The sequence below is a fragment of the Maylandia zebra genome, linkage group LG14 (genome assembly GCF_041146795.1).
Source record: "Maylandia zebra isolate NMK-2024a linkage group LG14, Mzebra_GT3a, whole genome shotgun sequence".
Taxonomy (NCBI): domain Eukaryota; kingdom Metazoa; phylum Chordata; class Actinopteri; order Cichliformes; family Cichlidae; genus Maylandia; species Maylandia zebra.
Genome location: NC_135180.1, coordinates 28,578,195 through 28,603,917, shown reverse-complemented (window position 1 = coordinate 28,603,917; position 25,723 = coordinate 28,578,195). Strand labels below are relative to the sequence as shown.

General features: G+C 43.2%; 1 protein-coding gene across 3 annotated transcripts in view; it reads left to right on the top strand.

Moving 5' to 3' along the window:
- Window positions 1–25,723, top strand: part of pitpnm3 (PITPNM family member 3) — a 162,033-nt gene that overhangs the window by 126,997 nt on the left and 9,313 nt on the right. For 2 of the 3 annotated variants that reach the window (XM_004558176.5, XM_023152911.3), the window contains exons 9-13: window positions 2,274–2,431; window positions 2,659–2,829; window positions 16,713–16,907; window positions 17,058–17,206; window positions 19,665–19,781. In XM_004558176.5, the coding sequence (XP_004558233.1) occupies window positions 2,274–2,431; window positions 2,659–2,829; window positions 16,713–16,907; window positions 17,058–17,206; window positions 19,665–19,781 (790 nt within the window). The remainder of the gene's footprint in view (window positions 1–2,273; window positions 2,432–2,658; window positions 2,830–16,712; window positions 16,908–17,057; window positions 17,207–19,664; window positions 19,782–25,723) is intronic. The other variant, XM_023152912.3, reaches the window with a different exon arrangement.

Below are 25,723 nucleotides of genomic sequence, written 5' to 3'. Positions count from 1 at the left end.
ATTCATATGACCCCTTATCAACAAGCACTTTGGCAACAGTGGGAAGGAAAAATTCCCTTTTAACGGGAAGAAACCTCCAGCAGAACCAGGCTCAGGGAGGGACGGCCATCTGACGCGACTGGTTGCTGGTGAGGGGAGGAAGAATAAAAGCAATAAACTCACTGCACATGGCAAACAATTTGAATGGAAGTCATGATATCCAGCAAGTATGGCTATTAATTAGTTTTTCAGTACCATTAATTATTTTACAGATTTTTAGGATATGCAGTAATATAGAGTTCATTTAGCTGAGTGATGCATTTACATTTAAGACGGGCATGCTTTGTGTCCAGATGTTTGCAAGGCAGTTTGAATTTATATTAGCAAATTCAGGTAAATACAGATTTGTGTGTATTGTTTGTGAATGAAGTCAAGTGTGTGTGTGTGCGTGCGCGCACGTGTGTGTGAAGACAAAAGCTAAAAATAGAATCAGAAAGCAATCAAAGCACTATTGATTTGGCTTTTAAGGATGGCTGGAGACTGTTGGCTAATCCGTCCTCTTTGTGTAGGACTTGATGGGAAATGTTGGCTTGCTGGTAAGCAAATGGATCTCGTCATTCAGCAGCAGTGGGTTCTGTCTGAGACCAACTCGGCTGTTCAAACAACTGTCAGTGTGATGCAGACTGTGAAGACCGGGTGAAAAGCTGCTCTGGCTGAGTCATTTAGGCCCAGGGCTTGCAACAACCCCAGAATGTTAAAACATGCAAGCCTACATTTGAATGTGGACAAAGAAAAAGGATCACAAGTCAACTGCTCCAACATTCAACTGTTCACCATAAGAGATTTTGGATTACCTCTACTTTCATTTAAGTTGTCTTATTGCACATATAACCCTGCTACACTGCCAGCTTTTGTCATCATGTTAGCTGAATCCTGCACACACACGCCAGAAATCTGTATTAAAATGATCTTTTTGTATTAATTTCCTACTTGCTCATATTTTTCATGGAAAGCAGAGATGTTAAAAGTGATGAATGTACCTTAATCTATGTTAAGAGGGTGAAGCGTTTGTTTGAATGTTATGTACACACCAGTGATGGACTGTGTATTTTTGTCCATTTAATAACATTTTCCATTTAGCTACTGTGAATCATGAGCACTATCTTAATTCAGTAACATTTTTTGCCAAAGAAGAGCTTGTGAATTAGTGCATGTGAGCGTGAAGATAGCATGGTGATTCAATTTAGCTCAATTTATTTTGGAACCAAATAACAGGAAAAGTCATCTCAGGGCACTTTACATATTGAGGCGGAGACCTTATATTAATTTAGATACGACAATTCCCTTTGAGCGGGACATTTGCTGACAGTAGGCAGTAAACTCTCTTTTAATAGGAAGGAGCCTCAGGCTTTGGAAAGGGGGACCATCTGCCCTGCATCTGAGGAAGGGCAAGAAACCCCCCTACACACAAACCCAAAAGAAATGGAAACATGTCATAGTAAATATAGGGGGTTTTTTTTGCAATTTTTAAAGGGATTAAAGGCTTGTAAGCACTCGTAAAAGTGTCCTGGATATGTGTGGATACAGTGAACAGTATGTTTTATGAGAAAAAAGCATAGAAATATAAAATACATGAGTCTTATAAGTCCTCTATATAAAATACAAGTGTGTACTTTAAAGGGAAACTTTGAATGACATTTTTCTTATTTATTCTCTGTATGAGAATAAGCACTGAGCATGTTTGATTATTCAGGCAAGTAGCCAGAGATCAGAAACAAACACCTATAAATGGAGGTATGTGCAGAAAGACAGAGGAAAGAGAGGGAAATGGAAAAACTACAGGTGAGAGAAGGGCATACACTGTACACCTTTGGACTCTTAGACCATGGAACCAGTTAGTAGGGGAAAAAAGCTTGGTGGTGTTGATGGAGCTAAATCAGGCAGACAAATTGGGCCGCACTACATCATTCACATGTAACATGTCTTTCTGTTTTCGAGTGGTATAACAAACGCTCGCTCCCAATTTGGCGACCCATTCAAGCTATAAATTTCCCAACTCCCCCTCTGAGATGTCGGTGCTGCTCCATCACTGTTTGCTGTTTCAACCCCTTCCACCAACCGAGCATTTAGCATTAAGCGCCGGGGGGATGTTTACTCATCGCTCCCCAGTTTCTGCGTATTCAGATCCTAGATGTCAGAACTCTAATTATATTTTTGTCTTGTACTGAATTATGTTAAATGTGAGTTGCCTGTATGAAGGATGTATATTATGTCTGTGTTTTTTAAACTTCCAGTTTGATGAAGGAGGGAACGGAGGTGCGTGGCGGCAGTAGTACTAGTCTGGTGTTGAACCCAGGCAGATTTGACTTTGAGGTATCGGACTGCTTCCTGCTGGGCTGCCCGCTGGGCCTAGTGTTGGCCATGAGACGCACTGTGCTGCCCGCTGTTCAGGGTAAGAAGGAGAAATGATGCAAAACATGTATTTAAGTACTGTAGTTTTAAATTTAATACAATCAATATGTTGTTTTTCTATGAAAACGTTGTAACAGTTTACACTGGGTTAGGGTGAACTGATTTTCACTTTGCTTTTATCACTTCACTTATCCAAAGGGCTCGCTTGACTCAGGTTGAAATCCTTTCTTATGGTCATGCTTGTCATTTGTGTTTTCTGACCCTCAGTGAGCCAGCTTCGTCCAGCCTGCTCTCAGATTTTCAACTTGTTTTACCCCTCGGATCCTTCAGCTTCTAGACTGGAGCCGCTACTGCAGCCTCTCTTCCACAAGTTGCCACCATTTGCTGTGCCACGCTACCAACGCTACCCTCTTGGAGATGGACGTTCGGTGCTCATAGGTAGGCCGAGTGATTTAAGCCTGGAAATCAATTTGCTGATATGGGAGGACTGCTGCTCCTGAATATTTCATTGCTTAATCTATTTTCTCATTTCTAATTTCATGAAATCTGGTTTGAATTCTGTTACTCTGACTGGATTACAGGGGTAGACTGACTACAGAGAGACTCAGTGACTTAGCAGTGTGAGTTCTCCCATTTACATTTATACAGGACACAGAGAGCCTTGATCCCATCTGTGTGTTTTTGTCCTATAGAGGCAGAACCGAAATTGCCCCCTAAAGCCTGTGGTTCAAGTAATTATACTTTATCTTCTTGTGGTGGAGTACCATTGGCTTGACACTTCTCTCTGAGGATCAGTCACAGTATGTGAGGTAGTCAGCTGTTAGATCTGGCACAGCACTGCTGTAATCTCTCTGGGATTCTTGGTTGTAGGGACTCCATAATGAGTCCCTGATTTATTTGGTGCATGTTTTAGCCCACTCTTGGGACATAAAGCTTCTCTCTTAACAGCAGTTATGATGCATCGTCTGGTTCCCCTTTCTCTCCATCCACCTACATTACTGAGAGAAAGTAGGACAAGGACTGATCACTTGTTTTAACAGCCTACGGGAAGAGATATGAAGATAAGGCTTTGTGGGTTGGTGTGAGGCTTTAGAAAATTGTATACCCTGCTATTGAAGTGCAAGCTTTAGAAATATGTTGAACTAAGAGCAGATTTGTCAGTCGTGTCTACTCAGTTATGGGGAAAATTAATTTCCATTTTGCTTTCAACTATCCTTTTTTATTAGAAACCCTAAAGTGGTATACTACTAAGAAAGAAAAGAGCAGAAACAGTTTATTTAGAACCAGACATGCATGTAATTTTATCAGTTTCTGTGTCACACTTGTTTCCCCTTTAGAAAAGCTGGGACACAAGTGAACAAAAAACAATTTTGTGCACAAACAGAGATGATGTACATGTTTGTTTATGATTTTTGACAAATATTTGACGAAATGCTCGGCATTACACTAAAATAAAAATCAGTAAGTGTGACTCACACGAGTCTTGTTGCACATATGAGATGGCAGTCAAAAATTGGCTGACCTTTAAAGTAAAACAGGAAACACACAGACAGAACTTACAGACACAGACTCACGATACTGATACATCAGGAACATAAGGAGAGGGACAACTAGACAGGAAAGGCGGGACCGGGGCAGGTACAGAGACACCGACCAGACACTAAACAGAGGGACCACTGAGTACAGGGACCAGAGACATGAGGAGCACAGGGACCAAAACCTAAGAGATAGAAATACCAAACAGAAATCAAATCCTAATATACATGAAGCAAGATGAAAACAAAGACTAAGAATAAAAACGAACAATGCAAAATCCAAAACACTGGGTCACTGACTCAATTCAATTCAATTCAATTCAATTCAATTTTATTTATATAGCGCCAAATCACAACATAAGTCGCCTCAAGGCGCTTCATAGATACAGAGAAAAACCCAACAATCATATGACCCCCTATGAGCAAGCACTTTGGCAACAGTGGGAAGGAAAAACTCCCTTTTAACAGGAAGAAACCTCCGGCAGAACCAGGCTCAGGGAGGGGCGGCCATCTGCTGCGACCGGTTGGGTGAGAGAAGGAAGACAGGATAAAAGACATGCTGTGGAAGAGAGACAGAGGTTAATAACAGATATGATTCAATGCAGAGAGGTCTGTTAATACATAGTGAGTGAGAAAGGTGACTGGAAAGGAAAAACTCAATGCATCATGGGAATCCCCCGGCAGCCTACGTCTATTGCAGCATAACTAAGGGAGGATTCAGGGTCACCTGATCCAGCCCTAACTATATGCTTTAGCAAAAAGGAAAGTTTTAAGCCTAATCTTGAAAGTAGAGATAGTGTCTGTCTCCTGAATCCAAACTGGAAGCTGGTTCCACAGAAGAGGGGCCTGAAAACTGAAGGCTCTCCCTCCCCTTCTACTTTTAAATACTCTAGGAACAACAAGTAGGCCTGCAGAGTGAGAGCGAAGTGCTCTAATAGGGTGATATGGTACTACAAGGTCATTAAGATAAGATGGGGCCTGATTATTTAAGACCTTGTATGTGAGGAGCAGGATTTTGAATTCAATTCTGGATTTAACAGGAAGCCAATGAAGGGAAGCCAAAACAGGAGAAATATGCTCTCTCTTTCTAGTCCCTGTCAGGACTCCATCCATCCATCCATTCGCTTCCGCTTATCCTTTTCAGGGTCGCGGGGGGCGCTGGAGCCTATCCCAGCTGTCATAGGGCGAGAGGCGGGGTACACCCTGGACAGGTTGCCAGTCTGTCGCAGGGCCCCTGTCAGGACTCTTGCTGCAGCATTTTGGATTAACTGAAGGCTTTTCAGGACCATGACAGAAACACCACAAATAAGCACATTTTTAGCACTTTAGTTACTATATGTTACATATAAGAATAATGTTTCCCATATCACTCTACTGCATGCTGAAGCATTTTTTGAATAGTGAGCAGATTTCTCTGAGCACTTATTGCTATCCAAGTAATTAGTGAGAAATTTGGTTATTTTTTTCATTTCCTGTAAGGAGGGTTCAGTTATGTAACAGAAACCTCCGAGTGTCAATGGGGAATGCTTAACACAGAAACATGTAGGGTTATTCTTTGTTTGAAATGAATCTAATTAGCTAAACTACTGTATCTAATCCTGGAGCAGTCATTGAAGCAGTCATTAGATCCTTGAATCATTTGTTGTTTAAACATGGACTCATGGCTGATTCTTCAATGAGACCTATGTAAAGGAAATATCTGACACATGCTTGAACCCCTGAGGTCTTTTTTTCCTTTTATTTAAAAAAAATGTAATTGCATCCAGCTGGTCACAAATGGAGATGCTTGACACCTCTTAGAGCCAGAAGTGCTGATAAAGGTGATGAAGTGTAAAAAGCACACAGACAGCACTGGCTTGCAGCTACATTGGGTTTTAATTATAGGTCTGCATCCTTGTTCTGTTGATCAGACTTGGAAGCTCTCAAATTGCGATGTGTGTTAAATCAAAAACCATAGACAGGTGCAGGCGCACAGAAGTTACAGGGGCGCTCACATTACCCATTTCCTGCTCTGTAATATGGTAATTAGTTGTTATGAAGGCATGGAGAGCCAATCAAATCAGGCTCCTGTGGGTATGACTTTGACATCTACATCCGCCAACAGTAGAGCTTTTATTATGATGAATGCTGCTAATATACAGAGAATGGGCCCTCTTGTTATTGATTTCCAGTAACAGCCCAATGGGAAATATGATCATCCAAACAGCAAATGCAAAAGGAATTATAATAATCCTTATCAGTATTAATGGCACAGCTAATGGCGTTTTAATGTAAAAGGTTGACGGCAGTATAATTTAGCTCACCATAAATGTATTTGTTAATCAGATGTTCAGTATGGAGGCTGAGAGCGCTGCAATGGCTGAGTGGGTTGAAAGTCTCTTTTCATGTCTTTTTGTGACAACGACTTTCTAAGGATCATCCTCCCTCACTTGCAAAGTCCTCTGTTCATCCTTTCTTTTACCACTCATTCTTCACACTTATTTAAAATTCCTTCTATGTAAATACTGGTAATTTAATCAAACCTCTGTTTGCTCTTATTGCTTTAACTTAGGCACACAAAGACATGCATATAAGCAGGGGGGAAGAAAAGCTGGAAAATGTATGTCCCCTTCCATCTCCATTTTTCCTGGCAACTCTAGCAGACTTTTATGACCCTCTTCTTCCTCAGCACGCATCTTTGGTGGTTTGGTGAATGCGCATGTTTCAGAAAATGACGCCAGAGTCAGTGCCGCCCCCTCCTTTTCTGCCTCTCTTTGCTCATTGTGCTGTGAAAGAAAGATAGGGCTGTGCAATTGTTCGATAGACTGAAAGAGAGGAAGGTTCCTCTGAGAGGCTTAGGGCAGGTCTCATTAATGAAAGCAGGATGTTGAGTGTGTCTGCATTTGTGTGTGCTTACTTTGAACACTTTTGTTATGGGGACAGTGGGGGTAAAGCTTCACAAGATCCCCCCCATAACATTTTACAGTGATGTTTAAGCTTAGAAAATGATTAGGTTTGATTGGGTTTACAACAGGCGTACTGCAGTGAAACTTGAATCAATGTGATGTCCTCAGTTTAAATACAACTGTGTCTGTATGAGTTATAAAGTAGTGACAGGAAGTACAGGAAGGATTTTTTTTCTTCCAAATTATTAAAGTGAAAATAGAGCACTACCACTATAAAACACAAGGTGTATGGATTTTTGTGTGATATTGATGTACAGCTTTGGAAATTTTCATTTAAACAAAATGTATGCCCCTCAAATAATACATTTAAACCAACTGTCTGATTACTGTTTAGATCTTGGCCTCTTGTGATTAGCACCAGGTCACTGACAGAAAATCCTTTGGTGTGCTGAGGAGAATTTATATGAAGTCCTACTCCTGTACAGTATGGGTAGATATTGGATATTTCCAAGGCCTAATGCTCAGTCATGAAGTAAAAAAACAACATTTTATTGGGCTGAAAACAGAAGTCGTAATGGTAGAAAAGTCTGTGGAGTAGCTCTAGCTGCAGGTAGAGCAGGTTATATACTAATTTGTTATCTACTAAAGGGTTAGTGTTTCATACCCGGCTGCTCCTTTCGGCATGCCAACGTATCCTTGGGCAAGGAGATATAAAGTGCTAGGCATAGGAAAAGAACTGTGTTACTGGGTGAATGTTGTATATTTAACACAAAGTTTAAAAAAGTCTACAACTCCAGGTAAACAAACAAGCACCACACTGGGAAAGCACACAGATGCTCAAGACTGAGGGGAGACATGAGAGAGCTAATCAGGGGGATGGACATAGCTGGGTGATGAGAGACAGATGAGGATAATCAGACAATCAATGGGAGGGTGTCAACTCAAAATCAGACACAGATTCTAATAACAGTGACTTGTGTTTGGGAAACAAACAACTCTCACGGAAATGAGGAAACACAACAATACTGTGAGTGAACGAGCTAACGTGAAGATAGCACAGTAAATGTACTCTGACAAAACAAGGGCCAAGAAATGACAAAAAAACTGAAACTGCAAACAACACAGTGTAGGAGGACAGGTATGAAGGTAAATATTAGGGGTGCAACGATACTCGTATCGATATTGAACCGTTCAATACAGTGCTTTCGGTTCGGTACGCATATGTATCGAACAATACAAAATTTGTAATTTTATTTTATCATCTTTCCTTCTGACGATGCTGTCTGTGTTGAGTGCTCAGTGAATCTGCGTTCGACTACTCCGCCTAGGCTGCACTGTCGAGCGCAGATCCACTGAGCGCTCAACACAGGCTGTATCCCAATTCAGGGTCTGCAGCCTTAAAGTACGCATTTCAAGGCCGATTACGTCACAGCGGCGCGCCGAAGGCTGTCCCAATTCAAAGGCTGCTCGAAATGCGGCCCTGAAATGCGTCCTTCATTTCCCTGAATTTTAAGGCTGTGGCAGTGTAGACTTCGTGGTCCCATATATCCCACAATTCATAGCGCAGCAGTCGGTGTGGAGAATTCTGCCGCAGACGATAGAAGCGGAGCGGCCGAAGAGTAAACTGTGAAAAGTAAGTACTGAATATTATGTCACTTATTTATGTGGAAATGTTTAATAACAAAGAACATTAAACATTACTGTTGGCCACATGTCGGCAAAGTTATGTGACATTAGTGACGTTTGTACTAACTTGGTTTTAAAGCCTTTACTTTAAAATATACTCCATTCAATAGCTGAGCTTAATCTTACAGAGAATGATCAAAGCTCATGTAGAAACAAACAAACAAATGAACAAAAGATTTTTTCCTTCATTTCTGTCAAACAAAGCTATGACACGTTTCCAGTGGTTAGTATCATGGTTGCTAGGCAACCTGGGCAGCGCAATGGAGGCTTTTTAAAAAAAACTTTATTGACAAACAACAGTATCACCGCAACGGAGGCTAGACCGTCCCATTACACAAGCCTCGCACTTCCAGCCTTAGCGGTCTTTGAGTACGCGGCCCTTGAGGATCGTTGAGGCTGCGTACTTTAAGGCTGCAGACCCTGAATTGGGATACAGCCAATGTTGGATGTGCCACGCAATGCTCAATTACATGGGTGGGAACTAGTGTGTTAGCGCAGTTAGCTCGTTAACGTGTTGGCCGTCTAGCCCCACGCACAGGGCGATCAGGGGTAGCTCGTTAACGGAGATTTGCCGTGTTGTGGCGTTAACGTCATTTCAATGAGATTAACGCTGACAGCACTAGTGGGAACACAACAAATATGACTGCACATTTACGCCGACATCATCCTAGTGCAAAGACAAGTGGAAGCAGACAAAAACAACAAGCATGCATGCTACAAACTTTACCCGAGTCATTTAGACAGCCGTTAGCACATGATTCTCCTTATGGGGACCTGATATGTTTAATATTGTGGCGAGCTCAGGCAAGGAGGAGACGGAGGTGTCGTTTGGTCTTCCTTCCTGTGAGGTAGCCAGGGAGCACAGCCGTTTATTGACATCTGCAGAAGAACGCTGCCGCTAGCTAACTGCTCAGCGCGGCAACCGCACAGTAACAACAACACACAGGGCGCCCTCTGACCCCGGAAGGACACACCGTCGCAGCGAGAGGGCGTCACCCGTCACTATGGCAACATAAACAAAACATAACTGTACAAACCGAACCCCGAACAGCCCTGACCAGCTACTTAGCCCCCACCTAAGGGGTCAGTCGTCCCCTACGACCCCAGTACCCCACACAAAGTCCTGCAAATGTCCAGGTGCCTTCTTTTGGCGCACCGGCCGGTCACGACCGGCGGGGGAAAAGTCACTCGGGTCAGAACATGGGGTGCCACCATCATCCCACTTCTGACACCAATGTGGCGAGCTCAGACAAGGAGGAGACGGAGGTATCGTTTGGTCTTGCTTCCCATGAGCTTGCCAGGGAGCACAGCCGTTTATTGACATCTGCAGAAGAACACTGCCGCTAGCTAACTGCTCAGCGCGGCAACAGCACAGCAGCAACAACAACAACACACAGGGCGCCCTCTGACCCCGGAAGGACAAACCGTCGCAGCGAGAGGGCGTCACCCGTCACTATGGCAACATAAACAAAACATAACTGTACAAACCGAACCCCGAACAGCCCTGACCCGCTACATAGCCCCCACCTAAGGGGTCAGTCGTCCCCTACGACCCCAGTACCCCACACAAAGTCCTGCAAATGTCCAGGTGCCTTCTTTTGGCGCACCGGCCGGGCACGACCGGTGGGGGAAAAGTCACTCGGGTCAGAACATGGGGTGCCACCATCATCCCACTTCTGACACCAATGTGGCGAGCTCAGACAAGGAGGAGACGGAGGTATCGTTTGGTCTTGCTTCCCGTGAGCAAGCCAGGGAGCACAGCCGTTTATTGACATCTGCAGAAGAACACTGCCGCAAGCTAACTGCTCAGCGCGGCAACCGCACAGCAACAACAACAACACACAGGGCGCCCTCTGACCCCGGAAGGACAAACCGTCGCAGTGAGAGGGCGTCACCCTTCACTATGGCAACATAAACAAAACATAACTGTACAAACCGAACCCCGAACAGCCCTGACCCGCTACAATATGCTGCTGAGAATATAGCCCAGAAGAAGCGTATAGTATAGCTTTTATTTTGGAAAGCGAGACGCTGACAGCACTAGTGGGAATACAACAAATATGACTGCACATTTACGCCGACATCATCCTAGTGCAAAGACAAGTGGAAGCAGACAAAAACAACAAGCATGCATGCTACAAACTTTACCCGAGTCATTTAGACAGCCGTTAGCACATGATTCTCCTTATGGGGACCTGATATGTTTAATATGCTGCTGAGAATATAGCCCAGAAGAAGCGTATAATATAGCTTTTATTTTGGAAAGAGCCATTTCTCTGTAATAAACTCTCTTTTCCAAAGATGACTGATTCCTCAATCAGATACAGGGCTTGCAAAATCGCTAGCCTGACGTCCCGGGGCTAGCGATTTTTCCAGTTGGGCTACCAAAATCTATCTCTGCCCTGCCCATCGGACTATTGTAGGAAGGAAAAATATATGTCAATGCTTTTGCATTCTTTCGGAAATGTAGCTGGGTAATTATGTCATTGGCATCGGTGAGCCACTGTCAATATGTGACATATTGAAATCGCGTTTGAATTTGCGCTTGTTTTTTGCTTTCACTTTGCAATCACGGGAACTGTGTATAGAGAGCGACAGCACTGATTGGTGAGTGATGATAATTTGCGCACCAATTCCTCTGACATCGTCTTATCAATCGTTAGCTTACTATGCAAACATGACAAGTGAAATCTCCCGCAGCAAGCTTAAACATATGAGAGGTTGATCGTGCAGAGAATCCCTGACCGTTATGTGTGTGTGTGTAAAAGCAGCAGGATATATATTTTAGTTCTGCTGAGCCAAATAAGACAGGTCAGGGTGAAGAAGTGACAGCCAAAGAAAAGCTTACCACAAAACGGAAAAGTTATGACAAATCAGACTATAAGGCAAAAAGAAAGTGCAGCTTTATGGTTTCATGGACAAAAGAATTTCTGCGGCTGCAATATGACGAGCTATATAACCAGGGCTGCACATAAGTGGTCCACAGGTGCGCATTCGCTGTCAAACCCCCCCCAAAAAACGCGCACAAGATATGAAGTTGCAACGCGTGTTTGCATACATAACATTTTCTGGAGGAGGACAGAAAGTTGTTTAGAACTCTTAAAGATGTCGAAGAAGCTCCTTTAAGCAGTTACTTTGGTGTTCCTCCACCTCCAAAAAAATGTCAGAAGGAGTCCGAACCACAAAAGAAGCACGTATTCTCGGAAAAGTGGTTGCAGGAGGTGAGCTGGCTTCAAACAAATGATGAACACACAGAGATGTGGTGCGGAATGTGCCGTGAAAATCCCACTCTAGCGGACAAAAACAGTGCTTTTTATATGGACGCAAACGCGCGTTGCAACTTCTGATCTGGTGCGCGTCTTTTATTTTGACAGCGAATGCGCACATGCGGACCACTTATGTGCACCCGTGTAAATAACATAATGTTCTGCTTGGTGTGTTGTTGGTTTTCTCTCGATTTCTGAGTCGACAAGCGCCTTTGTTACTGGGACCAGTAATTTTAAGAAAGGCCCCCATTAGAACCCATGAGAAATGCAAGAAATGCATTATTGGTCAGTCTGCAATATCTTTCCCAGAACAAACACCAATTGGATGGATGGATGGATGGATACTAAAAATAAACCTGAAAAATCGGTTTAGAACAGCGTACTATGTTGCAAAGAGTGAACTACCACTGGCAAAATTTAGCAGTCTTTGCAAACTTCAAAAAATAAATGGCCTAGATCTTGGTTCCACTTGCCTCTTACCCGTGACTTCAGTGGAAATTTCAAATTCAGGATCTGACACAGACTGATTCATGTCCTACACAGTTCTTACAAGTTCATAGAAATTTCTGTTCAATTAGAACCAAGTATTTGAGTTGATGATTGTAATTTTTATACAATGTTGTAATTTGTTTTTCAACAATTTTTTGATTAATGTTTTGTTTCCTTTACAATATTCTACTTTAATGTATAATATTGTAAAGGAAACAAAACATCAATCAAAAAATTGCTCTCTTTGTTATTCGGGCTACTTAAATTTATTTTGGGCTACCAAAAACTGAAGAGTCCCTGCCCGAAGGGCTACCGGGGATTTTGACATTTTGCGAGCCCTGAGATATATTTATTTTTTAATTACTTTTGTTTCAGCAACATTACATTTAAAAACTGTACTTTTGAGTTAAAATATATATTTATAATTTTAATAAATAACAAATTAAAAAGGCATGAACATTTTTTTTGTATCGAAAAAATATCGAACCGTGACACCAAAGTATCGAACCGAACCGAACCGAACCGTGAATTTTGTGTATCGTTGCACCCCTAGTAAATATGTGTGTTTTTTTTCCCTACAGGTTCTCACATTTATTCTACAAGCGCTCACATTTTGCAATTCATTTAACTTCATAGGCTCTACCATAAAATAACAACAAAAATCGATAAAAAATGAAACTCTAGTTGGAATAAGATGAACTGAAGACGGGAATAAAACCTATATAGGGAGTGCAGAATTATTAGGCAAGTTGTATTTTTGAGGAATAATTTTATTATTGAACAATAACCATGTTCTCAATGAACCCAAAAAACTCATTAATATCAAAGCTGAATGTTTGTGGAAGTAGTTTTTAGTTTGAGCTATTTTAGGGGGATATCTGTGTGTGCAGGTGACTATTACTGTGCATAATTATTAGGCAACTTAACAAAAAACAAATATATACCCATTTCAATTACTTATTTTTACCAGTGAAACCAATATAACATCTCCACATTCACAAATATACATTTCTGACATTCAAAAACAAAACAAAAACAAATCAGCGACCAATATAGCCACCTTTCTCTGCAAGGACACTCAAAAGCCTGCCATCCATGGATTCTGTCAGTGTTGTGATCTGTTCACCATCAACATTGCGTGCAGCAGCAACCACAGCCTCCCAGACACTGTTCAGAGAGGTGTACTGTTTTCCCTCCTTGTAAATCTCACATTTGATGATGGACCACAGGTTCTCAATGGGGTTCAGATCAGGTGAACAAGGTGGCCATGTCATTAGTTTTTCTTCTTTTATACCCTTTCTTGCCAGCCACGCTGTGGAGTACTTGGACGCGTGTGATGGAGCATTGTCCTGCATGGAAATCATGTTTTTCTTGAAGGATGCAGACTTCTTCCTGTACCACTGCTTGAAGAAGGTGTCTTCCAGAAACTGGCAGTAGAACTGGGAGTTGAGCTTGACTCCATCCTCAACCCGAAAAGGCCCCACAAGCTCATCTTTGATGATACCAGCCCAAACCAGTACTCCACCTCCACCTTGCTGGCGTCTGAGTCGGACTGGAGCTCTCTGCCCTTTACCAATCCAGCCACGGGCCCATCCATCTGGCCCATCAAGACTCACTCTCATTTCATCAGTCCATAAAACCTTAGAAAAACCAGTCTTGAGATATTTCTTGGCCCAGTCTTGACGTTTCAGCTTGTGTGTCTTGTTCAGTGGTGGTCGTCTTTCAGCCTTTCTTACCTTGGCCATGTCTCTGAGTATTGCACACCTTGTGCTTTTGGGCACTCCAGTGATGTTGCAGCTCTGAAATATGGCCAAACTGGTGGCAAGTGGCATCTTGGCAGCTGCACGCTTGACTTTTCTCAGTTCATGGGCAGTTATTTTGCACCTTGGTTTTTCCACACGCTTCTTGCGACCCTGTTGACTATTTTGAATGAAACGCTTGATTGGTCGATGCTCATGCTTCAGAAGCTTTGCAATTTTGAGACTGCTGCATCCCTCTGCAAGATATCTCACTATTTTTGACTTTTCTGAGCCTGTCAAGTCCTTCTTTTGACCCATTTTGCCAAAGGAAAGGACGTTGCCTAATAATTATGCACACCTGATATAGGGTGTTGATGTCATTAGACCACACCCCTTCTCATTACAGAGATGCACATCACCTAATATGCTTAATTGGTAGTAGGCTTTCGAGCCTATAAAGTGTGTGTGTTAGTCCCCATAGGGAAATAGTTCCTCTGCATTTAACCCATTCACCCAGTGAAGCAGTGGGCAGCCACCAATGCAGCGCCCGGGGAGCAGTGTGTAGGGACGGTACCTTGCTCAGGGGTACCTCAGGGTAGCCGTTCAGTGGAGTCGAACCCCCGACCTTCCGATCATGGGGCCACCACTCTACCTAATGAGCTATCCCTGCCCCTGCCCCTATACAGCTTGGAGTAAGACAACATGCATGAAGAGGATGATGTGGACAAAATACTCATTTGCCTAATAATTCTGCACTCCCTGTATAAATGATAAACAAAAGCTGGGACTCGAAAACAAAGAGCGATACTGAAAAAGAACTCGAATCAGCAATCAAAATACAAAAACTGGAATAACAATGAAACTCAAACACGAGTTCACAAGAAAAAGAACAAAAGAACAGAACCATAGGACTGTGACATTTAGGCGTTTTTGTTTTGCAGTTTTTACTCAGTTGGGGACCGATAATGAAAGATTGCTCTCCACAGCAAACTAAAGATTAAATCCCACTCGTTGTGGTCCTAGATAGAATCGGGTGTTAGATAACAATCCTGTTTTTGAATCGTTGTGTCATCCCCAGTACATATCCTTAAAAAAAAAATTGCCATAAGTAAAAACAATGTCCAGTAATGCGAACTGCAAAGATTTGAGTAGTTATCTGTTAAAAGACTGCATTTTCAAACAAATCCAGGACCCCACATGCTCATCACCACACAAATGTGTTTATGTAACACAACATTGAAGTTATATTTTAAACTGGTAGACTTCATTTAAAACACCCCTAAAATACTGAACAGTTACATTTTTCCCTTCTCATCTAGAAATGTCTTTTCTTCCCACATATATTCACATAACACAGACCTGTGACACAGAAAATTTGGCAATCAGATGCCCGGCACTGATAAGTACAGAGTATGTGTCAGATTTCTTCATCATCTTCCTAACAGACCGAATGTGGACTATTCTTTGCCTCGACTGCGGGGATTCGTTAACCACAGCTGATTCTCCCCCATGTTTCTGAGAGCCGCAGTTAATCTGTATTCTGCTGCAGTTGCTCATCCTTCTCAAACCAAACAGGCAACATGGGACTTCATCTGCTGGCATATTTATAGCCATCCAACAGCAGAGAAAGGGCTAACGTGAGCATAACAAGCTGTGAAACAAACTGAAAATTCTGGATAATGACTTTGACACATCACGGCCATTTGAAGATACTGAATAGAGGCAGGCATCCACAATGTCCACAGATGTTTATCTGTAATGTTAATGTTTATGTTTGGCACAAGTAGAAGTAAACTGATAGAAGAAACTGTGAAGGGTATGCTGTATCCGAAGCGCCGATCAAAGACCAGCCCAGACACGATGTGTTCTGATTAGCATTTGCTCTCAGGAGAGAAAGAGAGATAGAGATGTAATGGTGGGTTTGTAGTTGCCATTCTACTTTCATAAAAAAATGGCTTCGGTAATAGGATAATCATTACTCTCAAGAGATAAAAAAGTTTTATAGTATAGGTCAAAGCAGAAAACATCAAGGGAGCATTCTCAAACAAAGAGATGAGCCTTTAGCTGTTTTTCTTTTGCTGCTGTTGTTCAGCTTGTCAGAGAATATTCTCAGGTAGAAGCTCTGTTACATTCAGCGTCAATCTCCTTTTGTCCTGAATCTTTTATAGCTGTTAAGATAAATGTGCTAATGAACAGAGCTGATAGGCCTTTGCCTCTCTGCTGTCTGAATTAATAATCATATGATGCTTTTTCTTTTAGGGTCTGTGAGAGAAAACTGTTATGTTTGGGATGTCTAGTGAAACGAGGTCTCTGGGATCTTCAGTATTAAGACAGAACAAATAGGAAAATGCAGTGTAGAGCCTTGCTGGGGGAAACAAGGAACTCAACCTGATAAATTATTCTACTTGTCCGCAGGAACCAAGAGCAAGATGCTTTCTGGCTCCCAAAGCTAATGCCAAATACAGTCTAATAAATTGATTCAAACCCACAAAGTGTGGAACAAGCTTTTCGTCTGTTATCACACTTATACATAGTGCTTGTCTTTGGTTTTGCTTTATAAAATGCAAAGCAAGTCAATACACAGCGAGAACCTGGCTTATTAGGCAAATAGCAGCATTGATTTAAAGATTCAGACCAGTCAATTGTTGTAATCAAAGCATTTCCTTTCTTCTTCCCTCTCCATTTGTTCTTGTATTTCCCCTTTCCCCCCTCCCTCTATAGCAGACAGTATCCAAAGTCATCCAAATGTGTTTTTGGAAGGTGAGCAAACTCACGGAGGGCCGACTTCGCAGCAGTCCTCTGAGACCGACACTGAAGGAGGAGGAGAAGAGGGGGGGCGTAGAGCCAGTGTGACCAGTGTGGAAAGTGAAATGTCGATTTGCTCCATGGGCCAACTTGGAAACACCATCGCTAACAGTGAGTGGGAGGAAAACAAAGAGACAGAAAGGCCACGCCGTCGTCTTCCATTTGTCTTCTGGAGATTAATTCAAGTTGATGAGCTTTCACAGCTTTTAAAGTGACCTCAGTTCCCCCATCTAAGTATGAGGATGTGTGTTTATGTTTCAGTTTCCAGTAGTTGGTGGGGCTCCAAGAGGCTGGACTATGCTCTGTACTGCCCTGATGTGCTGACTGCGTTTCCAACAGTGGCTCTGCCTCACCTTTTTCACGCCTCCTACTGGGAGTCCACTGACGTGGCAGCTTTTGTTCTTCAGCAGGTGAGAGAGCCTTACTAATAACAGTATTGTTTTCTCCACAGCATATTTAATAAACTAGTGTTCTCGAAAATGGCTGTTTTTGCAGCTCAAATTGAAGACTAACTAAATCCTGCAGCTCACTTATACCCTTAATCACAGCTTTGATGTGGACATGATCACTAGATGAGGTATGCTTTTTGTTTTCGTTGGATTCTTTGAACTTCTGATGATATTTTCAATCTTATTTTCACTCATTCCCTGCAAATGATGAAATATAAATTGCCTATTGCCTATATAAATAAAGAACCACCATCATTTTTTAAAAATACAAACACATCCACCTATCCATCCTCGTTCTGTCTATGTACACACTTACTGTTTCCAAAGGAAATTAGATGGTAAATTGCTGCCAGTTCCTTTTCAAATCATTGCATTCTGTTTTTATTCGCGACTCTTTTTTGGAATTGTGGTTGTATTATATCATAATATGTAAAATGACAGAGGCTGTACTTTCTTTTTACCTAACTGTATTTAAATATCTAAAAGCGTCATCCACTGGACTCTTTCTGAGAGATAGACCAAAAACAAGTTCAGCTCTCTAAAGCAGTTCAATATAGCAACAAAAACAACGATAAAGGTGTGGGAGGTAGGACATGGAGATAATGAGCAGAGGTGTCAAGTTGGAAACAGTGTATCTTAACATTATAAGAATAAACTGTGGCGTTTTTAGACTCATGCACTGGCATTTCATGCAGTGTGCTTAAAACAATAAACTGTCCTGTTCTCTACATAACAGGACAAAAGAGAAAGAGTTTATTAATGTAAAACATTTCATACAATGTGTAATTCAAAGAGCATACAATGACTTGACCTATTTGTCACACTAGGAGATAGTCCATCCATCCGTTTTCTTAACCACTCATCCAATTCAGGGTCACGTGGATCGCCTGAATACTATCCCGGCTGTAACAGGCCAAGAGGAGGGCTGCACCCTGGAGAGGTCACCTGTCTATCACAAGGCTAATTCAGAACGCAGAGAATCGTTCACGCTCAGACTAGCAGAGATGAAGAAAAAGGTTCAGCTGTACTGTAAATGGGAGCATGCTTCACTGTAATTGAATGGATGGCATGTGAGGAACTCAGCCATTTGAGTTTGATCTGATTCCAAAAGTCCACAACAACCACAACCAGTCAAACTTCACATTTTTGTCCAGACATGAAACTCTGTTCAGCATATGTTGTAGATGCTGCCTAACTTTTCAGCTGTCAGCATGAAATCATGAAATAGGACTCTCTAAAGGACTCTTTTACACACATGCACACACACACATGATGTGCAAAACAAGGCAAAGTTACACTTGACGTGCTTGATCTTATGTGAAGCTGTTCAGGATTCATCTGACCCATCACAGCTGAGCCTCTGACAAACTGAAACCCTTTTATCAAGCTTGCTCTTTGATATGACAAAAACATGGACATGTCTGATTTTGTGGTTTAGTCTGCTTTATAAATAAATTCAATAAGCGTATGACTGAAATCTACAAAAGTTTGAAAATGTATGCGTGCTGCCAACTCTTTGGTTAGGATTTCAAAAGTCTGCAAATATGTTCTCAGCTTAGGCTCAGCTGTAGTCATTTCCATATTACCATCCTCAACTTTAATTAGTCATACGGACCCATCATTTGGTCAGGAGAGTCTTAACATGCTGGCAGTATATATTTCTAGCAGTAAAGCTGGAATTAAGCAATGAACCTTGACAAGGTTTATGCCACATTTTGCCCACTGAACTGCCCATAAAAATATTATGGGCAGTTCAGCTTTAACCTATGATAACAAGGATAAGGAGAATCTGTAACTCCTCAGACACCAATGAACACTATGCCAGTAAATACATTTGAAAAACATCTTTTTAATCACATTATTTCTTATGAAAAACTTCTAGAAACACTGGCACTCTTTTAAAACAGATGATTAGAAAGCAGAGCTTCCATAGGGAAAAGAAATCTTTTCGTGTTGGCTCGATCTGCTGTGTGTTGCCTTTGTGAGACAGTGGAGACGATTTAGAGATGCACAAAGTAAACAAAGCTCTATTGAAGTCATTAGGAATTTAATAAACCTTGGCGTACAGCATCATTTGTGCTGCAGAATATTTACGATTTGTAACAGAATGTAAAAGTTGTGTGAAAAGTCATTTGTCAGACTTTCTGTTGCTGTCTTTATGGAAACTCTCTCTTGATGTTTAGGCCACCTGGTCAAAAATGATAAGCAGAGCCTCAGTCAAGCAATATGCAGTAATTCTCTACAAAACTGTGAATTAGAAACACGATGAACCTCTTTTAAGGCTTTAGATGCACTGTTCGTCAGTATATCAGCTAACAGTAATGCCACCATCACAGTAGTGGCATTACTGTTAAACAAACCTGTGTTATCTTATGGAAATGCCTGTTCTTATTTTAAATATTTTTGTATTCATTAACAGCTCATGCGATGTGACTGCATAAAGGCAAAGGAAGCAGACAACTTGGACTCGGCTCCTTTCTCACCCTCTGGTCCCCGTGAGAAGTGGCTTAGAAGGAGGACACATGTCAAACTAAGGGTAAAAAATTAAAATTCCCCTTTTTTTGGATGTATATAACTTAATACCAGATTAACGTGATGTTCAGTGTTTTGGGAATCAAGAATTGGCTGACTAAAAAGATGATCCTAGAGTCTAGTTAAAAGGCTTTTTCAGCTGTGGCTGACACTGGCAAAGACTGTAGACATGTAGAGTGGCAGGCAGGGTTGGCAAGCTTTCGAATCAATCAGCAGACAGAGTTGACACAGGTTTGGCTGGCTCACACAGGAAACCTAGGGCGCAAAGATAGCAGGTTAGCAAACTAGCGATCAGAGCAAGAGTTTGGGAAACGAGAAAGGCTCCTCTCTACCACAACAATTGAACGAACAATCTGCGAGCTAGTGTATATATACTGCAGGGTTGATTAGGTGATGAGCCTCAGGTTTGCCAGCCAGAAATCTGGTGGTTAAGAGATTGGCTGTGCCTTTAAGGCATGGACCAACGATGGCATGTTGATCCAAATTAAAAAAGAAAAATTAAATGCCTTTGTTTGCAACAACTGGGTTCGATTGCAAGATGCAGATGAAGTGACACAAAAAGGGTGTAAAAGTTCTAAGTAGACAAAATCTGATTTCAGTCATCTTTCCCTAATTTGTAACATGCACTTAATCAGGGTTAAAATACGGGTATTACAGACGGCTGAAGCTGTAGTAGTTAAGTCTTTGGCCTCCATGAATGATCTGAAGCTGGAAAAATCTTAAAATACTCCCACACATTCACCTTGAATCACTGATGCAGGCAGACGCGTACAATTGCTCGATGTTCCTGAACCCTGCCGAGTAGAATAATCAAGGTCACATTGCTATCCCTTTTCTAAAAACACAAAATTAGTGCCTGCTTGCTTTTCATGTGGCTATAAATAGAACCGAATAGCCATGGAAACATAACTATATTTGAGTTTGAAGGTTTTCTTTTTCTCGGTGTCGACTTGTTCATGCCTCACCTCAGCTAAGTGATGTGATTCTTATGTTAGTGCTCAAAGCAGTTGCCCCCGTCCTGGATACGAGTCGGTACGTGTAGATTTAAAGCAGCCCCATGCCGATTCAGTCCGGGCACAGCCAGATGATCTGTTGCAGGGCGATGCTATTTGGAGAGATTTGGCAACTATTTCAAAGGTTTCTTGCTGTGGTAAGAGGCCTTTGTCACAGCTGGAGAGGGACCACTACTGTGGCAGTTGTTTCGTGTGTTGCTTCTCGTGTGTTGCTCTTTAACAGGCAGGTGTCTGACTCACTAACTCGTGTCCTCCATAGTTTTGTCTGTAAGTTGATGGTGTCATTAGCCACAAGTTGCTTGTTCGTATTGTTTATACATATATCACACAGAGTTCATGACACAAAAAATAAATCTATGCTGAGCCATGTGATGCACTCAAGTCACATAGCTGCAGGCTGGGATCTTGTTAAACTGTATGCTGGTGCATGTACACGCACAGGTATGCACATATATATTTACATGTTCTCTCTCTGCATTGCCATCACAGGATGAGTAAGTGACGCCTCTTGCTGGCAGACAATTAACTGTTGACAAAGCTAATGCGGGATAGCAGCTGGAAACATTGAACTTCGTTGTTAGATGTCACATCCTTTAAATCAATTATCATTAGCCGATGTGGTGAGACGGTAAAGCACAACAACAACATGGTTGATCACATTAGCATTTAGCTGTATTTGTCATGTGCAGATGCTCCATTATCTTTCACTGAGTGTTGTCAATAAACAACAGAACATTTTCAAGTAAATGAAATGTCATCTAAGCCTCTTAATCCTGATGAAACAACCCCAGTAAACAACGATTGAGTTAATAAATTTATCGTTGCTGCTGCTTTTGTTTGCGCGTGTGGCTGTACACCTGTGATATTTTATTTATAGAAGTTGGCCCCTTTGATAATTTATTTTGATCAATTATTGTTACAGTGTACAAACATAAATCCAAAATTGAAATACTAGCTTCGTGAGGCTGATAAAACTTGCACTGTATGCTGTTAAAATTCTTCAGTATACATCCAACGACATGAATGCTTTAAAAGCATCAACATCAGCTCTTCTCTGACAGCATGGTGGGAGTTTCTAAAATTGACGGCGTCTTCATTAATCCCATGCAAACGTACACCTATCTGGAACAACCCTGACATATTACAAAACAATAATATGATAAACTTTTCAGATTGGAGTGATAAAGGAATCAAATATTTAGAACATATACTAGAAGGAACAGAATTTATTTCATTTGACGGACTAGTTACACAATATGGGATCAACAAGAAAAGATTTTTAGAATATCAACAAATTAAATCCATAGTAAAAAAGAAATTTAAACCGGGTCAAGTTGAACTACAAACACCACCAAGTGTGGTTCAATTTCTTACTCTTAAACCCCCCAAATTACTATCCAAAATATACAGAATGCTTTCTAAAACAGATGAAGCAATATCACTTCCTATTGCAAAATGGGAAGCGGATTTATCAGTTAACTTAGACCTAAACTTCTGGTCTCAGATTTGCTTAAAAACCTTTCATCTAATTAGAAATCCCAGTCTTCAATTAATTCAATACAAAATATTACATAGAGTGCACTATACAGGTCATCGGATGTTCAAGATGGGCTTTTCGTCTACCAACAACTGCTCACACTGCCAAACCAATTCACCGGACAATTATATCCACGCTCTTTGGTTCTGTCCACCAGTTCAGAAGTTTTGGCGCGAGATATGTGAAGACTTATCGAAGTGTCTGAAATGTAACATTCCAACTTCCCCCTTAGTGTGTCTACTGGGCAGCTTAGATAATGTCACTTCAGAAAAGAATATCGCCCATATGGTTTTCACTGCCCTATGCATAGCCAAGAAAACAGTCCTCATGAACTGGAAAAATAAAAATAATCTTAATTCTAACCAATATAGAAATTATCTATTAGATTACATTAGTCTTGATACAGCCTCTGCCACCACATCAGATCAATTGCTCTGGGCTCCTTTGATCAGCTCCATCACCTAGTGGGGGTGGGGGGTCATAGTTTGGTCCCGCCTTCACTGTTGTGATTGGTGTGGGGGTAGGGACAGGCTTAGGGCATCGGGGGGTTCCCCGGAGGCATCTTCCTTGGGGGGCTCAACCCGGGGTAGCGGTCATGTCCGGTTAGGGGCTCTGTTGGCTCTCAGGTGACTGTTTCCTCGCGGCTGCGTGCAGCGGGGCTAGGGGAGGGTCTGTGCTGACGGACGTGGGTTACTGACCTGGTAGCCTGGCTGCCCCTGGGTGGGTCCGGGATGGGCGTGAGGTTCTGGGGGCGCTCCGTCTCTGGGCTGGGACCCGGACCGGGCCTCGGGGGCTTGGGTCCTGGTTGGTGTGTTGCCGGGGTTGTGGGCGGGTGGGTGCATGGGGGCCCAGCCCTGGAGCAGGGTGCCGCCGGTGCGTCGAGCCACCTGGGGGGCTCTTCAACTGGTGGGGGAGATTGTCACATCTTGCAGGAGCTTTCCTCTCCTCAGGAGCTCCCTCTGCAGGAGGGGGAGATACAGGAGAGGTGGAGGAAGATCTCAGCCTGGGTGTTTATTGTCTTATGTAGTCTGGAAGATGAGTGGATGGTGGGGTGGGTGCAGTTTTCTCTGTGGTGGGGTTGGGTGGACTGTCCCGGGCTCTGTGGGGCCAGGCGGCGCTGCTGCACTGGGCCCGGTCTGGATGGGCCTGGGCCCCCTTTCCCTGGCGGGTCGCGGAGTATGGGGGTGCCTACTGGGGTCAGCGGGGGAGCTGGCCCCAGGGAGGGGTCACTTGCCCCTCCCTTCCTTCCCTCCCCATCTCCAGCTGCCTCCCCCTTCCCGCTCCACCACAACCACCCACACATGCAGGGCCTTGGAGTAGGGGTATGTCACCAGGGTGCAGAGGAGGCTACCCCCCCCCCCCCCCCCCCCCCCCCCTCTGTCCCCTTCTGGCTGCCTCTGCCTCAATTTTATCCCACAACTTAGACATTCACATTACTCACACTCTCATTACACATACATATAGGATCTTGGGGGTGGGCACGATACACGGAGTCCAAAGTACCATCAGGGTGTACACCCCACCCCTGGCATCGTTGCCCACCTCTCAATTTTAAATACACGTAGACATTGAGGGCTAGCAGGAGGGACCATGCGCTTACCTGCTGCTCTCTGGCAGGTAGCTCCAAGCCCTCCTGGGTTTTAAATGCACCTTAGAACACACATGCATCAACATTACAATGAGCGGGTGGAGGGAGGTTTGGAGTCTTCTCTCACCCCCATTCTCTGCGACCTGCTGGAGCAGGGGGGCTAGGACTAGGAGGAGGAGTTGGCCGTCCGACTGCGGTCTGGAGTGTGGAGCCTTCCTGCTGCTGCGGAGTAGGGGCGGTCTGCCTCCCCCCACCGCAGGGAAAAGGGAAACACCACCTGGGTCTGGGTGCAGTTCCCCCCTCCAGGGGCGGGGGCACCTAGACCCGGTTTGTAGAGTACGCTTGGGGAGTGTGATCGTGTGTACAACGTCTCTTTATGTCTGTCTCCACGTTGGTTGAGTGTGGAGTAAGTGCATATGAGAGCATGAGGGTGGGAATGGATGTTTGTATCTGTGTGTGCCTGTATGTCTGTGTCTATATGTCAGGTTGGGTGTCAGGCGCCACCTCTCTGGGGACATCTCAGGCCCTCCAAGGTTTGGAGGCCTATCTCCCCCTACCACCACTTCCCCTGCCAGTGGCGGACCCCCTCAGACATCGGTGCGTTGGTGGTTCTTTGTGTCCGGGGATGGGCGTCCAGGTACACACCGGCTCACTCCTTGGCGGCCGCTTATCGGGGCCTGGAGCCTGGGGCTCGCTCGGGCCACTTCGGAGGTGGGGTGCCCCCGGCCTCTCGGCCTGGGGCTCGGTCACTCAGGCACGGCTGGCTGCCGGCGGAGCTCACGGGCGCGTCACTGCAACTCCCCCTGGCTTCTGCTCCGCGGCTGCTGAGTGAGCCCTCATCTGGGACTCTCCTCAGCTCTTTCCGGGACAGTGGCGCAGCTGCCCCTCTGTTGGTCTTCCTTGGTCTCTTGTGTTCTGGGGGCCTCTGGATGTCTGGAGTTTTGATCTCCTCCACACCTGCTTCACGCCCTGGAGGACGGGGCTGTGGCCCCCCCACACCCTCTAGCAGATTATTACATGAAGGAACCTTTTAAAAAACAAAAAACAAGCGCGTCCATGCTCACAGGTGTACACACGGGTGATCACACCCACAAACTACACCCTTTTTGGCTCCTACCTCAAAGCACACTGTGTTCTGTTGATCTTATGTGCTGCACAATAATGTTTAACATTTAGTATTTACTGTCATATTCCCATATATCATTGTGATGTTGTTTATTCTATTACTCTTGTTCTCTTCTGCTTGCTTTCTTTTTTCTTTCTCAACAGGTGATCCAGGTGATCGATATATGCATTTTTTTTTTCTCTGCCCGTTCTGTTGGTTTTTGTCTTTTGCCCTTCTCCCCCGTCCCTCTTCTCAGCTGTTTCTCTTTCCCTCTTTCTTTCTCCCCTTCTTTCCCCCAGTCAAGTCTGTCCCGTATTCAGCAAGTGAAAATAAAATAAACAATAAAAGGTGAATCAAATGGACCATTACGGCAAGGCTGGGATGGTCAGTTTGGTAAAGTAAATCCGTTGGGCATCTTTCTTTGCCTTTAGACAACAATTCTGATGGCAAAAGAGCCAAACGGGACAGGCCAAAAAAAAAAAAAAAAAAAAAAAAAAAAAATTCTTCAGTATAACGTTGAGGTTGCAGAAATGACAGAGACGTTAGGGAGGGAAAATTACAGTTTCTGTCATGGTGACCCACAACAGAGTCTGTGAATTATACATTAGCGCGCTCATAATATGCTATTAAAATGCAACCATCTCAGCAAGAAGAGATTTAGGGATTAGTGTTCCACTGCTGGCACACTTGGAGGTACTCACTG